Here is a 17,231-nt window from a genome sequence, read left to right as displayed (position 1 = left end):
AGTGTCACCAAACAGCTTGAAAGATACCATACCATTCCATCTTTGTCTGCTTATCCGGGTCTGCGTCGCTGGGTCAGCAGCCTCACCACAGAAGCCCAGACAGCCCTCTCCCCAGCCACTTCTTCCAGCTCTTCCGGGGGAATCCTGAGACATTCCCAGGCCAGCTGAGAGATATAATCCTTCCAGTGTGTCCTGGGCCGGCCCCCAAGGTCTCCTACGCAACTGACATGTAAAAAAAAAAAAAAAAAAACCACTTCCCCAGTGAGGCGTCTTGGAGGCATTCTCACTAGATGCCCGAGCCACTTCAACTGGCTCCCTTCGACATGGAGGAGCAGTGGCTCTACTCCGAGTCCCTCCCAGATGTCCGAGCTCCTCACCCCATCTCTAAGGCTGAGCCTGGCCACCATACGAAAGAAACTCATTTCAGCCACTTGAACTTGCGTTCTCATTCTTTTGGTCACTACAACTTAAAAAGGTGAATGTCTGTAAAGCTGCTTGCCCTGATTTCTTCTGTGGGAGAATATTGCACCACTGTTCTTAACAGTTCAGTGGGGTGTTCACAAAACTGTTTCAATTATGCCTGTGGATATGTCCCAAAATTGTGGAAAACCTCCAACATTTGTCCCTTGCCTAAATCTAAACAACCTAAAGAACTGAATGAATTCAGGCCCATAGATCTCACATCCCTTGTGATGGAAAAACTTTGAGAAAATCCTTAAAGAAATGATCCTTGGCTTTATTGATGGCAATCTTGATCCATTGCAGTTTGCATACCAGGCAGGTAAAGGAGTGCATGATGCCAAGAGTTTTATTTTGGACAAAATTTATGAACGTTTAGGAAAACCCTGGTCCCATGTCAGAATTTTATTTGCTGATTTCTCTTCTGCTTTTAATAAGATACAACCACATATTTTAGTTGAACGTCTAGCATGTTATTTTAATCTATCGGAGCAGATTTTATTGTTGCTTTAAAAAATTTCTGATGGACAGAGTTCAGTGGGCTTTAGTGAATGGCCAATATCTGTTATTTCTAGCAGCGTTCTGTTGTTTCTTCTACAGGGCCCTGAATCAGGGCGTGGCAGATTCCTACCTGATTTTGTCACATGGTGTGGAGACAATTATCTGGATCTAAATGTGACAAAAACTAAAGAAATGATTGACTTCAGGAAAAAACCTTTAAAGCATGATGTCAGTATCATCAATGGAGAAGAGGTCCAAATATTGATGCCTATAAATACCTGGCACCATATTTGACTCCGAACTCAAATTTGACAAGAACACCAAGGCTATTGCAAAAAAAAGGCCAACAATGTATCTACCTGCTGTGGAAATTGAAGTCTTTTAATGTATCTAAATCCATTTTATGTGTTTTTATCATTCTTTTATTGAGAGTAGGGGTGGGCGATATGGGCAAAAAAAAAAAAATCTTGATTGTTCTTTAAAATTTCCCAATAACGGTAATTTGATGATATCCTTTAAAATGTGAATTTTTTTTTTTTTTTTTTTTTAACAAAAAATGGTGTAAAACTTCGTGCTTACCAGGACATTTACGGATAGACACAGTGTTTCAGAACAACAGCTCTTGTTTGTTACCTCCGCCAAGGAGGTTATTTTTTTGTTGGCGTTGGTTTGTCTGTCTGTTTGTTTGCAAGATAACTCAAAAAGTTATGGACAGATTTGGATTTGCATTTGGATTTGGTGTGCGCTGTCTTTTCTAGAAAAGCACTCATAGAGTGCAGACCTCCACCAAGGCAGATCAGTGGGCCCCCGTGGCCCCCTCACCCCCAATCACCACCAAAATTTAATCATTTGTTCCTTGTGCCAGTATCAACATTTCCTGAAATTTTCATCCAAATCCGGGGCACTGATCTGTCTTGGCAGAGGTCTGCGCTCTCTGAGTTCTTCTAGTTTTTAAAGTGCTTAATACATCGTCTGCAAAACATGTGGGGGTGGGGGTGTGGGGTATGTACGTGGGGTAAGGGCAGTAGTTATAGATGTGGGTGTGCGGTCCATAACTATCGTAACTAACGCTGGGGTGAAACGAAAGTGAAATGTATCATGCTTTCACAGCCGACTCCCAGCTTCTATGCCTCTGTTATACAGAGGATCTTACACAAAATTTTCAAAACTTCTAACCTGTATCCACTGGACCCCCTCCACATGAATTTGTCATGTTAACCCCCCTTTACGTTGCCCCAGCTGCATATAACCTTATTTTGACTGACATCAGTCTTGTCAAAACCGAACCATTTCCAGACTAGTGATGTGGACCCACGTCTCACTATGAAATCATCCGCTGAGACGGTAGACTCCTGCAGATTTCCTCCATGTGAGACCATGTTGTGTTTTGGGTGCTGCCCAGTCATCACCAGACTGAATCCTGTCCGCTGGTTGACTTCTGAGGCACGCATTCGGCCAATGAGGACTTTATGCACCTCTCCTTTACCGTCTATGCACCATCTTTTTGTTTATTTTTCGAGACAGTATGAATACTTGATAATGTAAAATTGCACATTGCCAAATCAACATTTACGATATTATCATAGGTGATGTATATCGCCAACCTCTAATTGAGAGTCTTTGAACCTTTTCTTTTATGTGTTGGTTTTATGGGTTTGTCAGTGAAAGACAAAAACAGCTTGTCTAGCATTGTCCAAACTTGTGCCAGGATCATGGGTGTGCAGATTCCAGATTTACACTCTGTAGAGCAGGCAGGTGCTCTAGAAAGCAAAGAGCATTAGTGCTCACTCAGATCATGTGCTCAAAGAGAGGTTTGCCTTGATGCCCTCTGGGAGGCGCTATCTTGCCCCCAGCAGGAAAACAAATAGATATGCCAATTCTTTTATTCCTCCTGCCATCAGGCTTTTAAATGCTAGTGACAGTGCTTAGTGTGAGGTGTACACTGTTCATGTACATGTGTTGTTTTTTTAGGTTTTAAAATCTATTTATCTATTTATTGCTACTGTTGCACTTCGTCACTGATGCTGAAACTGCTGCACTTTATGGCTGGACCTTTCAGCTGTCCTGTACATTGACCAATCTGTGTAAATTTTGGAATGTGTGTCTGATGTTCTGTGCTTTTGCCACGACCCATGTCTGCAAACTGAATTGCCCCTTTGGGGATAAATAAAGTGTTCTGAATCCGAATGTAATGATAATAATAATTCCCTCCAAACACGGGCAGACACAAGTGGCTTTCTTGCAGCAGGTTTATTTGAAACTTCTTTCCTAAATCCACTGTGAAAACTAAACAATATACAGATGGCAAAATATGATAAACGTACACTGTAAGCAAAAATAAAATAATGACATGCACAGCATAATAGTAAAAATTCACTGTACAAACATAAAACAGTTAAACAACATAAATGACCTTGTTTGCTGCATGCTATATAAGAGGGAATTAATGTTGCTTACAACGTCCATCAGAGCTGGCAGAGTCCTTGCTTTCTGCTTCTTCAATATTTATGAAAGGAAACTTAAAACTTGTAAACAAAACATTGTCTCCTAACCCTCCAGTATCCCACCCAAAGAGGTCCTTCCTAACCACCAGAAGGGCATAATCTGCGTTGTGCCATAGGAATGTCAAAATATTTTTCATACAATGTGTTTTTTAATCTCTCATATTTTTGACCTTTTAAATGCCATGTTTGTAATGTTAACAAACCATATTTTTTATGTTGTTAGTTTTTTATGGATTTTTGAAGCCTGGTATGTCAACGGCAGTATTAGTTAATATGCGTTATTGATTTTTGTGCCCGGTCAAATGTTCTAAATTGTGTCAATGCACATTTTTACTCACTCCAGAGAAGGGTGCTAGTGTAGTAATTGTCTATAATTTACAATGTGCTGATTTTAGTGGCTGAGTCAGAACTTTAAAAGTCATGCAAAAATGAACAACTTTTGGATCTGACCTAATACAAATTGTGAAAAATGTGACCTTTGATAACATCACATGCAAGGTGTGCATAATATGCTCGCCCCAGATACCAGAGGGTTAATCTTTGTTTAAACATGATATAATTGCAACATTTATAGTAGTAGTAGTAGTTGTAGTAGTAGTAGTAGTAGTAATAATAATAATAATAATTCATTGCTTTGTTCTTGCTGTGTTGCTTGCTGCCCCCATTCAGTCTGCTTTTTGCTCAACCACCACTTGTCCTTGTTAACTCGAGTATTCATTATTCAATCATTTTCCATTGTAGGAATCTCCCCTTGTCTATTGCAATTTCCATGCCCATCGTCACAGTGATCTACATTTTGACCAATATAGCTTACTACGTCGTCTTGGATGCAGACAGGGTGCTGAGCAGTGAAGCTGTTGCCGTGGTGAGTATTTGAACATCTTGTGGCTTTCAGCTCCAACTTAAACTGTATACTTTGGAAGAACTGAACTGACAGCCCCAATATATGTATACTAATGTCCTCTGATAAACCCTGTGAGTACATTACAAGATTTAGCCAAATTGAATGCATCTGCTCACCCTCATAGGTTTGGATCTGTCTGTGCTGTCATCTGCTGTCAGCAGAGGACAGTCTGGCATGCAGCCATTGGCACAAGCCTGGTCTGGTACTCCCCTTAGGTCCTCTGTGGCTGTAGGAGTCAAAGTGATGACAGGAACCTCATTAGGCTAAATAGGTTAGCGCCCCACACAGGAACAAGAAGTTCATGATGTAATTAGTACAAGGGAGGAGGAAGAGTTGTGCTCAGGCTTGTAGACAGTGATATTTGATCATCATTCCTATCAGAGTTTTGAGTTTAATAGTGTAAGGAAGACATGGGCTCTGTTTGAATCAGAGCAAAACTGGCATTAAATTGTCACATAATAAGACCAGAATCTTTGGTAATTATTTTCACTTGTGGAGATTCAAGGCATACTAATGATGTCGTATTTAAACTGAAGATTGTATGACTGTATTTTTTAAGCAGTTACTACAGCTGACTGGGAAATGTGACTATTGAGAAAGCCAATAGCAGCCTCATTTCAGTGGGTGTTGCTGTGGGTTGAATTTCATCATTTCAAAAACAGGATAGATGGCTAGAGCTGCACCATTAATCAAATGACAATGTCAGCCTGTGCAATTACATTATCCCAAAAGACTGCAGTATAGGGGTAGGTACTGAACCCCAGTAGTAAATGGGCCCCGGGATCCAGTTCTGAAAGACCAGAGATACCTGGGTTGGGGTATCTGAATGGACATTGACCTTAACTGAGTCAAGTGAGGCCTGCAAGTCTTTAAATGTTATCCTGGTCACAGTTGATTTTTGATGTAACGACAGGGGACAATTACTTTTTCTCATAGGGCCAAGCTTGTTTACAGATCCCCCCCCCCCCCCCCCCCCCCTTAATAAATGAAATCATTATTTAAAAACTGCATTTTTTTGTACTCTGGTCATCATTGTCTAATAATATTTGTTTCATCTGAAAGATTTAAGTATGACAAATGTGCAAAAATGTTTGAAATTATATATGAAATTGAAAATCTGTATATGGTATTGTAATCTTAACAAAGGGGTAGATGGTTCTGCCTCTGTTTTATCATGTTTGGTAGAGGAAATTTGAAGCATAATTCAAAACCATTTGCTTTGGGCCAGTTGCCACGCAGTAGTTGTCTTACTGCACAGTTGGCATAATTTCTGAAAATGTTAATGGATGCCACTATTTTTGCCTCGTTATTTCTAAATATTGCCTTTATTAATGAATGTAATGGATTGAATAGAGATTGAGAACAGAACTTAGAGTTGCTCAATAGAAGAATCTCTTTTGAAACGGAACTCAACTGTAGGAAGGTTTATCAGGAACCACACTGTCTTTGGTAGTTGTTAATGACAAGTGGTTGGAAATGTGTCTGTATGAGTAATCTATATGAAAATTACTCAGACCCATTAGATATGTACTATAGTATGTACTATCACCAGTTTACTTAGTATTTTTTGGTATTTAGTTATTTAATCATTGTTGTCTCATCTTACAACCTGCTCAATAACTGACCAAACAAATCTGATTTTGCCAAAACATTAGTGGTCTTACATTGTGGATGATCTTAATTGGTCATATGATCTGTATTTCACAGGGATCATGGAATTGTGACATAAATATAAATAAAAGCACTGTCCAAACTTTGCTCTTCCACTTTTAGTTACTTTAGACTGACTACCATTGTAATTGTTTCTTCTACCTATTGTCTAAATATTGCAATTAATGTCTTTCCAAAATGCAAATGTGAGTTTTTAGTCAAGTAACAAGAAGAAGTTATCACACACCAGAGCATAAGCCTCCTGAATCCTAGGGAATATAAAAAAACGTCTGAAATGATAATTCAGGTTGTGCATCATGATTCTCCTTAAAACGTCCAGTCTGTAGTTGTGAGTGTTTTCTTCTGGTGACTGTTTCCTCAGACATTTGCAGATGAGGTGCTCAGCTGGGCCAGATGGCTCATTCCTCTGTCTGTGGCCATATCCTGCTACGGTGGCCTCAACTCATCAATCATCGCTGCCTCCAGGTTTGTGGACACAACCAGGTCTGGAACTAGTCCTCTTACTTAAATCAAATCATTTCTGCTGGTAATGTTAGAACTTTAGGTACCAGGTTACAGCTAACCCAGTGCCATGTTCACCTTTAAATGAATGTTGTCCTTAGACGACTTCTTTTATTACCGTGGCCCTGGATATTTAAAGGTTCAATGTCTGGACCACAGGTATCAAACATACTGCCTGCGGGCCAAAATCGGCCCGCCAAAGGGTCCATTCTGGCCTGTTGGATGAATTTGTGAGATGCCAAAATTACACTGAAGATATTAACAATCAAGGATGTTAAAATCATTTTATTTTAGGGGGCACATACATACCAGTGTGATCTCAAGTGGATCAGACCAGTAAAATATCATCATAATAACTTATAAATAATGACAACTCAAAGATTGTCCCTTTGTTTTAGTGCCAAAAATCACAATGAAATTTACATGAAAATGTTTACATTTACAAATTACCCTTTCACAAAAAATGGGAATAACCTGAACAAATATGAACAATCTGAAATGTCTTAAAAGAAGTCAATGCAATTTTAACAATAGTTTGTCTGTTGTATGTATTTGTAAATCCACTGTGATCTGTGAATTAAACTGGTTCGGCCCACTTCAGATCATATTGGGCTGGATGTGGCCCCTGAACTGAAATAAGTTTAACACCTCTGGTCTAGACTATAAGCAAAGTCTTTCCATTGTTTCTGCTTGCAGGTTGTTTTTTGTGGGTTCCAGAGAAGGCCACCTACCAAACGTCTTGTGTATGATCCACATCACCCGTTACACTCCAATTCCGGCGTTGCTTTTCAATGTTCGTATCAAATACTTTACTGGATTTTAAAATGCACTTAGTGAACTGTATGTGACTGGGATGGGAAATGTCAGTGTGGTATAATACTAATTGCAATGTATTTTCACACGTTTTTTGTCATATGTTTTCAGGGTGGCATGTCCCTGTTCTACCTGTCCGTTCCTGATGTTTTCCAGTTGATCAACTACTTCAGTTTTAACTACTGGTTGTTCATTGGCCTGTCAATAGGCAGTCTTATCTACCTTCGCTTCAAAGCCCCTGATCTACAACGACCTGTTAAGGTATCAGAAAAATGCAGCATGATTAACAAACAGCCAATTTACATGCGCACTAATACGCTGATCATTATCTGATTTGTGTAGTCTGCTGCTACGTCCCTCCTCATGTGCAATAATACCTCCTATTTATTTACCTGTTTCACAGAAATACCACCAATAAGCTTTTAAATGGTGGGATTCCTCCGGATAAATCCGGGCTCTCTCTCTGTCTCTCTCTCATATATGTATGTGTGCATGTGCCTGTTTTATACTACTGTATACAAGTAGTAAAGGAATAAGAAAGGGTTCTATTGTTCAGTACAGAAGGTGTTATTTTATTCAGTACAGTGATAGAATTTGTTCCTACTGTGAAAATCAGTTTTTGCTGACAAGCAAAATTAAAATATAATTTTGGGAGGAAAAAAAACAGTCCTCTTTACACACAAAACGCGTACCAAAACCGTGGCCCAAAAACCGCGGTATGGACAGAACCATAGGCTACCTGTTCCGTTGCACCACTAGTAGGTGCGCCGTATATTTTTCTGCTTTTTCTGTCCTTTGCCAATCACACCTATGTTGTTTTTATGCTGTGTTTATGTCTGCCTCAGTGTAGTTAAGTGTTGATAGGTGTGTGTTTTTTAATTGTCTAGCCACTTTTATTCTATCTAAGATACTTTTATTGTCTTAGCTGCTTTTAATTGTTTTTACTTACCTTTATTTTTGGATATAGTATATATCTTGTTTTATGTTGAGCTCAATTTGCACTGACCTGAAGAGCAACTTGAATTTCGTAATGTTGATGCCTTGCGTTAATATGGTGACAATAAAACTTTTTCTTTTATCGGATTATTCTAGTGATCATGTAAGCAAATAATCTGATATGCTTTATTAGGTAACAGCAGTAATCAATAATGTAAGCAGTAATGATTATGAGAAATTTGATTAACACACTTGGATATCTCCTCAATACTCCGATGTCTTCCTGCATGTATAAAAGTTAATCTGATTTCTTTGTTCTTTTACATCTGCGCATATGTAAAAACAATTAAAGTCATAGGAAACGGAAGGTACATAGGAAAACAGAAGAACATTGTTGTAGTTGACACACAGGGCTACATTTTTCGTAATGGTGTCAAAGAGGTTGGGTGTGTCCCACAGTGTTTATTTAAGTGTCAAAATATATATTAAAACAAGAAGGGCAGGGCTTAATTCCTGGGCCATTCCATCCTTGGCTCTCTCTTACCATTGTTGTTTTGTGCTTGTCGATGTTTACCATGTTGATATGTGTCACTTTCATTACCATTGTTGGTATGGGGTTACATTTGAAATACTGTATATTGTATTTTAAGTTATGCAGACTATCATTTAGATCATTCCTATGTGTAATATACATCAGTTTTCCTAATGTGTTTACTATCTGTTATTTACATTATTAGGACTCTAAACAGATATATCTTTATCATTAAGGAAGCAAAAGTCATGTGTTATGTTGCATAAATGACAGGTGAGGGTGGGATTTAATGTTTTCTTCTTCCCACTCCTTTTCGAGCAGTACTTATTGAATTTATCTTGTTATTTTGTTATTACTAGTGTACATGTCAATTGCTATATTTTCCTCTGTTTATTAATATATTTGCTCTGCTATTAGTTCCTTGTACACATAAAAGTTTAGTTTTTTCTTCTACTTGGAAAAAAAAGTATACAGAAAGGACACTGAATGGATCTGTGACGGAATGGGCATGTCAGCTTCTACATGGAAATGCATGAAAATGAAAAAGAAAACCCCTCCAATTGTTTTATATGTTGTAGTTCACACATAGGACTACATTTTTCATACTGGTGTCAAAGAGCTTGGGCATGTCCCACAGTGTCAATTTCAAGGTCAAAATATATATTAAAAGATCATCCAACTCAAAAGCACCCAAATACACAAAATAATGCCAGGTTTAGATTTCTTATGGTCTCCTCTTTACAGAAATACCTTGCTTTTCAAAATTGGCCCAGTGGTTGCTGAGTTACAGCAATCTGAAATTTGGCTGCCGCAGCCTTTTTTGCAAAAAAGTGAAAAAAAAAAAAATAATAATAAAAATATAAATTAAAAATATAATTAAAAATATCTCGAAAATCATTGGTCTGATAAATTTAAAATTTAAAATTTCAGGTTTTCTGGCTATGAATTACCTATACACCAACTTCCATCAAAATTGGAGGAGGTGAGGTTTAACTCATTGGGTGAACTGAGATGGACTGACGCGTAGATTAAAATCGGGCCATGGTTGGTACAGACTCTTAGACCAGAATTAGGCATGCCTAGCATCACCATTAAAGGTCCTGTACAGAGAATTCCTTTAAAGTGGATTTCACTGACACCTTCAGTCGGGATCAGTGGTGTTTATAAGGGACAAAGACTCCGCTACCCACGAGCACTAGCGCCTAGTGTCGTAAAGGCATTACTCTAGGCAAGGCGTGTGTTTGAAGCTAATGACTGAAGAGCGGATCCTCTTTACAACTCAGCGTTTCTTTTTTCCAGACAGTAACTTGCAGGTGCAAAATGACATTTGAAACGAGACAACAAACAATCTTCATAAAGTCAGTTGGTAGTGTAGTTTAGTAACTGGTGTGAAAATGAAAGTGAAACCAAACTGGAAGTCCGACTCCTGCTTCTGTGTCTGTTTTACTGTGGAGCTCCTCAGTGTTCCTCACAGACCGGTGTTCTAAAATATGTCCCAATAATATACATCTGCTCTCGGTTTAACACAAAGTATTCAGTCATTTTCATAAATGACTTCTGTCATTCAACATCTTCATCACTCTGCATTAGCAGTTCAGCACTAGCTGCTTCAGCCTTCTGCATTCACAGTATTCTACTGTTAGAATTGTCCTGTTCCTGAAGGACAGTTTAGTGTCCAGGCCCCGGCATGAACATTAAAATCTATACAGCACCATTTCAGTCTGACCTTACAAAGCCCTTAGTTTGGACTGAAACAATGCTCCAAATCAAACAGATTACCCACATCACAGAGCCCTGTGTTAGCCCTGTGGCTAACACAGAAGCATTTACTAAGTGTTTGACTGAGCTACCAACAGACACTATTGTCCAGTCCAATGTTCCAGTGCATATGGAGAAAGAACAGACGCATTTTATACCAGTGTAGAAGGAAGAGGGACAACTGCAGCTCTGTTTTCATTCATTTAACTCCCTTAGTTCTATCCATCCTTTCAATACAGAGGTGTTTCAGCCAGTGCTCTATCGCTCTCCCTTTCAGTTTTCTTTTTTCTTTCTGCCAGTCCAGCTCCAGTTCCAGTGTCCACCATTACAACAAAATAAATCCAAGAAATCCCTTTCTTTAGGAAAAAGGACAGATCTGACTCTTCACTCGTTCAGCTTACTTCTCACTGCTAACCTCTGCAGTTGGTGTGGTGTTGTCATAGTGACATAAGTCTGCCGTAAAGCAAGCCCAGTCTTGTCCAACCTGACCAGGGACGCTGGAAATAGCATTTGGAAATAACCTATTCTGGTGCTGATAATCTCATTTCAAGTTGCAGACTACAGTCAGGCATATATATAAAAATGAGACTCTTTCAAGATCATGCAGAAAGTCTGTTCAGCTGGTTTAAACAAAACCCAAAGAAAACACACGGAGGTTAAACATGAGCTTAATTATTAACGTACTAACATCAGATGTGTCTATAAACCAATCAGTGTCAAGTATAAGGAAATGTAGCTCATGGGCAATGATGTTGATGGGATGTTGTAGATTCCAGAACTGCAGTATGAAAAGAAAAGTAATCAGGTCAAAATCCGTGAGCCTTGATTTGGACTTTGAGGTAAGATGCTATCTTAACCTTTTTTTTTTTTTTAAAAGGGGCAGATCCAGGAGCTGGTTCCTTCTTATTCTAGGGTTATGAGCCGTTTTGTAGTATAGACTGTTGTTTAGATGGTTCCCATCAATTGTAGGTCTGCTGAGCACTTTCTATCTGTTTATCATGAGTTTTACTGATGACTTATGACAATAGTAAAGCCCCATGATGTTTACAATTTGATAATGTGGTTTAATTTGATCCCCCCCCCCAGCCAATCAAGGTCAATCTATACTGGCAATGCAGGATAAGTAGAACATAATTACATTAACAGAGAAATAGAGTTGAAACTAATATAGTTGTCTTTGATAACTTAATTGGTTATTCATCCACTTTGCAGGATCTAACAAAAGGAAAAGTGTATCAGCATGCCATTATTACTTCAGATGGATAGAACTTGATCTTGTTGTCGTCTCTGTGTTTCCTCCAGCTGTCTTTATTCTTCCCAGTGGTGTACTGTCTGTGCAGTATATTCCTGGTGGTGGTGCCCCTCTACAGTGACACCATCAACTCTCTGGTGGGGATCGCTGTGGCGCTGTCTGGAGCTCCAGTCTACTACATCTGTCTCCACCTCCCACCTACTTCCAGACCAGCCTTTCTTGCCAAGATTCTCCGTAAGATCCAGTCATACATGTCATCAAAATGATTTTGTGTTGATAGCCTTCCTGTTTAGATCAAAAGCAATATTTAATTTGCTGCCTTCATTTCACTTTTAATTTCTAATTACAGAATGTTTTGTACTCCTGGATTTATATTTTACACAGGTTTTAAAGTTTAAATACAATAATTCATATTTAACCTTCCGGTATCCTGCCCAGAGAGGTCCCTCTTGACCACCAAAAGTGTGTGATCTGTGCAGCACCATAGTAATGTCAACATTTTTTTCATAGTTACTACAGTTACACTTATTTTTATATTTCTGCTGCATGTTGTGTATCAGTGATTAACAGTGACATTATTATTATTATTATTATTATTATTATTATTTAATATGGTTTTTTTGTGCTAGGTCAAATGTTAGGTGCTAAAATGTGTCAACATGCATTTTTTACTCAATCCAATCCAACTTCATTTGTAAAGCACTTTAAAACAACCACAGTGGACAGAAGAATAATCAAAACCAAAACAGAAGAATAAAATACAGAATAGATTTAAAGACATAGAAACTGTACAAAAAAGAAAAACAGTGCTATACAGAAGAATAAATAAAACCCAAATAGAAGAATAAAATACAAGAATAGATTAAAAAAATAAGCCACACAATTAAAAACAACAAAATAAATAAATTAATTAAATAAATAGATAAATAAGAACAATAAACCACTACCAAATAAAAACAATAGAATAAAGACAGTACCTTCAAACATCTCACATGGTTTCAAAAGCAGAGGAGAAAAGATGGGTTTTAAGAAGGGATTTAAAAACAGACAGAGAAGAGGTCTGATATGATATGATACTCACATCGGAGAAGTATGCTAGTGTAGTAATTTTCCAATGTTTACCATGTGCTGATTTTAGTGGCTGAGTTAGAATTCTAAAAATCATGCAAAACTCAACAACTTTTGAACGCTGACCTTATACATATTGTGAAAAATAATATGACCTTTTATAACAGGAAGTGCAAGGTGTGTATTATATACTTGCCTGGATACCGGAAGGTTAAGGCCTTCAAATGTCTTAAACACTTCATTAGATTTATACCAAAGCTGCAAAATGAAACCACCAATAACAACCCATAAGCACTGATACAAACTGTACAGTCTGGTCAGAATCTTAGTGTCCAAGTGTATCATGATGTTGTGTTCATAACGTGCCTTTCATAAACAAAAAAAAAAAAAATGCCTTTAGAAAAACATGTCAAAATAATTTTTGTTAACACTGTTATTATAATATAAATCTAAGTTATTTATGATAAGTCTAATTTTACCATTGTCTGTCTCCAGAACAGAACTTTGAGTGCTTGTTTGAAAATGAAAATGGAAAAAAAAAACAAAAAAAAACTGCTGTATATTGTGCAAGAAGGACAAAGAAAATAAGGCAATTGATCATGCTGGTGTATGAAACTTGGAAAAGTCATGGAATTTTAAAATCTCATTTTTCAGGGCCACAAAAGTGACCAATTAAGGTTAATTCATGGAATTTTTTTAAAAAAGTCATGGAATACCTTTTTTTTTTTTTTTTTTTTTTACAGATGTAAAATTCTCACCTTTTGGTAAAAAAAAAGGGGGTATTTGCTGCTTCAAGATCAAAATATGTTGTCTTGTCTGGAACAGAAGATGAACCTATGAAACAGATTTTCTACAACAAAACAATGTGTAATACTGTAAAAAATTTGCACTTTTCAGTGACAGTCAAGAGCATGTAAAAGGTTGATATATTGCCTGTAGAACTGTACAGAAGCCTTGTACTGGACAAGCAGTTAGGTCTTAAACTGTGCTCATGAGGGTCTTCAAAAGGTCTCAAGGATTGTGCATGTAGAAACCCTGGAGACGTTGGTACAGGCCATTGTTAACGAATCATTAAGTGCTCAGGTCATTTTGTTTTAAAAAACTACCACAGGCATGTAGAGAATTTTCATAGCATTATCTCAGATTAGGGATTAAGCTCAGCATGTTCATTGTAGAGCTGCAGTTATCAATTATTTTTCTTCAATTCAATTAACTCATTTAAATTGGCAAAATTTGAAAATCACAAACCACAAAAGTGTTTAAAAAAATATCTGCAAAAAAATAACAATAACAGTATAAAAGTATTTATAAAAAATCTAATGTATCTGATTTCTAGTCCTATAGTATGAAGAAATGACGACAACAAATAAGTCCAAACAATATGTGCACTGCAGTCTGCAGCACATTTGGATCCAACTTACAAACTGAAGATGGAAGAAATGTACAACTGAAAAAGGAGACAAAATTTTTTTTATATTGAAAGCTTAAAAATTTAAAGGAGTGAGTAATGGTTCCAACAAAGAAAAGAAAAATGAGTGTATCAACATACTCAAGACTGAGGCTTGTTCTGTGCTTTTAAACAATATATCCTACAGCAGAAAACAACTACTCTGATGTGGAGCTGAAACGAAACATGTTTGTGTTGATCCTGGTTGATCCCATCCGTGTGAAACAGCGGAACAAGTGTTTAGTGGCAGTGAAATTAAAGTGTACCTGTACTGGTCATGCTTACCACATTAACTGGGCTTTGTGTATAACATATAAGCAAATTCTGTTTAAAAAATAATCGCCATAAAAATTGCCATAAATGCAGAATCTATGGGGAGCAGCCATTGCCGGCTGGAAGTGACGTGCCATCATTGATTCCAGGTGATCGAGTACAAGTAAACGAGCAGCAGTCAGCAAGTGAGATTGAGCGGATCACCTGGATTTCTGTGCTTGTTGGTGCAGCTGTAAGCTTTGCACTCCACCATCGTCATAGAGATGTGACCCAGCACTGGCTGAGAATGTGTCATCTTATGCCGCGTTTCCAGTATGTGGAACCGGCTCGGCTCGACTCGACGCTTGTACCAGGTCCTATTCCTGGAGACCGTTTCATTACAGGCTACTACAGACTTTACAGTACTTTACGTCATAGCGATGCAGCACGTTACTTCCATGTCGTCTGCTCAGAGTTGCTGATAAACTCGCTCGTTGGCCGTTGTCTCATCAAACTCATGCTGAATTTTTACGTCGTCCACCAAGGACTGAATCTCCTGGACCAACCATGGTGTAATTTTGCGGGCTGTCATCATGTTGATTAACCTACCACAACATTTACTGTAAACTTCTGCATCTGTTTTTTGTAAAACGGCGGGTCACAGAGACGACTCTGACCAATCAGTGGTCTGCAGTGTTCACACGTCGCCTTTTAGTGTCTGGTCCCCAGTCCAGGAACCTTGGTGGAGGTGATATCAAAAAAGTAGTACCAGGTACCAGATTCCAGGTCCTTTTGCGTAATGAAAACACAAAATGGTTGAGTCGAGCTGAGCCAATACCATGTAGTGGAAATGCGGCATTAGACTGGTGTTTGCTGCAGTCAGTGACCAGTCCATCATAGCCCAGCTAATCAGATAAATAAACGAGTCTGCGTCACTACTGGTGCTGGAACAGCCCGTGAAGGAGGCAACATGTCGCTGACCATGCTTGACTGACAGAGCAGCGACTTGGTAAGCACGTACCTGACAATGGGCTATGATGAAAGTTACCTGATGGAACTGCTAGTATTATATGTGATCTATTTGGGGTTTTTTTGTTCAAAGTGTTTTTATTACATATCCAGTCACAGAAAAGCAAAATACAGCCATTGTTTTTTGGTTTTTTTAACCCAAACCCAAACCCATGAACATTCCAAAAAAGAAAAAAAAAATTATACGTGATCTTTTGAAATAGCTAGCAATGAAAATTCACTACAGGTACCCTTTAAGGAAGGTACGAGTCGATTAATCCATTCATCGTTTCAGCTCTAACTCGGTGTTCTCCTGGTACTGTTCAGAATGCTGTGAAGCTCCCATCGCCTGTATACATTGTACAGTGTTCTTTCCTGTTTCAAAGATTTTCTCTACCCCTAATTTTTCTTTGATTTTCTCCCCACAGAGAAGATCTCCCTGTTCACTCAGAAGTTGTGCCTTTGTTGTGTGGCCTCGCCTGACATCGATTTGGATAATATAGACATAGAAAAAATGGAATAGTGGAAATGACAAAGGACTTGGTGTGAAGCACTGTTTGGGTGTAAAGAGGAAGGAAAAGCAGAAGAAGCAACGCCATTCAGCACAGACAATCAAGGATTCAGTTTGTAAGAAAGTAGGACAGAGAAAGTTAAAAGAAGCTCACTAAAGCCCTCTTCACCTTTGCCTCCCTCTCGCGCCTCATAAATGGTCGGAGAAAAACGAAAGAAAAAAAATGCTCTCATACGTAACTGCCCAAAAAACAACACCCTACACAGACGAACGCATGACACTTCACTGATCTGCGAGTACACAATGCAGTGTGGGTTTGGCAGAACCTTCTACACGTGCTACGTACACTTCAGCTCACACATGCACATAAGCTAACCAAAAGCCTTAGGGTGACACCGCAGCACACGGAAACAAACCTAATCTAGAGGCAGTCGACTCAGCAAACACGTCCAAGGTACTCACGAGGCAGGAGGTCTTACAGAAAAATGTGGAGTTGAGGCTGGGATCAGATCTGTAAATGCCTTCTGTTTTCTTCTGGTGTGTTGCAGGTCACCAGTATGAGTTACTGTACATCCTGTGGTTGTGCTTCAGTTCAGAATAGGTGTTTATAGGTAGTAACTTTAAACCATTGTGTGGTTCTCACTGTCACCAGTTTAATATGGACTTGAACAAACCTGTAACGTGTGCCAGTTTTGCACATTACCATTTCGTTTGTTTCTACCTTAGTTATAGAAAAGCTTTATTCAGAGGCCTGTCTCACAAAGCAGGTTCAGTAGATCCAGGATCTGTTTCCATGAAACACCCCAGTTTAAAGGTGCGGGAGACTTTCGTGACCAATTTTTCATCAAATCTGTCAAACCTCAGTCATATCCTCAGTATCATGAATCTGTCAGTCTGTCTGTCATAACTCACCTGAATCTCTTACATTATGATGAACAGTTTCTTAGTTCCATCCACCAGAAACAAACCATGTGTTTACAAACAGAGCCGGGAGGGAACTGGGCATCTGAGGAATTTTGTCGCGACGTGCATTGTGGGAAACTGAGGTTCTTGCAGCCACCTGACAGCAGCAGCTAGAACAGACACGATGTGGAAACGACAGGAGCTCCCTTCC

The 17,231-nt window shown here is 38.6% G+C and overlaps 1 protein-coding gene and 1 long non-coding RNA gene across 2 annotated transcripts in view; one reads left to right on the top strand and one right to left on the bottom strand.

Moving 5' to 3' along the window:
- Positions 1-17,026, top strand: part of LOC115428615 (Y+L amino acid transporter 2) — a 48,083-nt gene extending 31,057 nt beyond the window's left edge. Inside the window, exons 7-12 of the mRNA XM_030147746.1 lie at positions 4,206-4,329; positions 6,401-6,504; positions 7,237-7,333; positions 7,465-7,614; positions 11,882-12,065; positions 16,035-17,026. Coding sequence (XP_030003606.1) covers positions 4,206-4,329; positions 6,401-6,504; positions 7,237-7,333; positions 7,465-7,614; positions 11,882-12,065; positions 16,035-16,129 — 754 coding nt within the window. The 3' untranslated portion in view covers positions 16,130-17,026. The remainder of the gene's footprint in view (positions 1-4,205; positions 4,330-6,400; positions 6,505-7,236; positions 7,334-7,464; positions 7,615-11,881; positions 12,066-16,034) is intronic.
- LOC115428616 (uncharacterized) lies at positions 1,442-2,380 on the bottom strand. The gene is made up of 2 exons (XR_003936663.1): positions 2,116-2,380; positions 1,442-1,527 (listed from the first exon to the last, which is right to left on the bottom strand). It is a non-coding gene; the product is annotated as an uncharacterized LOC115428616 (long non-coding RNA).
- Positions 17,027-17,231: the final 205 nt, after the last annotated feature.

The sequence above is a fragment of the Sphaeramia orbicularis genome, chromosome 11 (genome assembly GCF_902148855.1).
Source record: "Sphaeramia orbicularis chromosome 11, fSphaOr1.1, whole genome shotgun sequence".
NCBI classification, from domain to species: domain Eukaryota; kingdom Metazoa; phylum Chordata; class Actinopteri; order Kurtiformes; family Apogonidae; genus Sphaeramia; species Sphaeramia orbicularis.
Note: the sequence above shows the minus strand (reverse complement) of the source record. Positions and strands in the feature narration are given on the sequence as shown.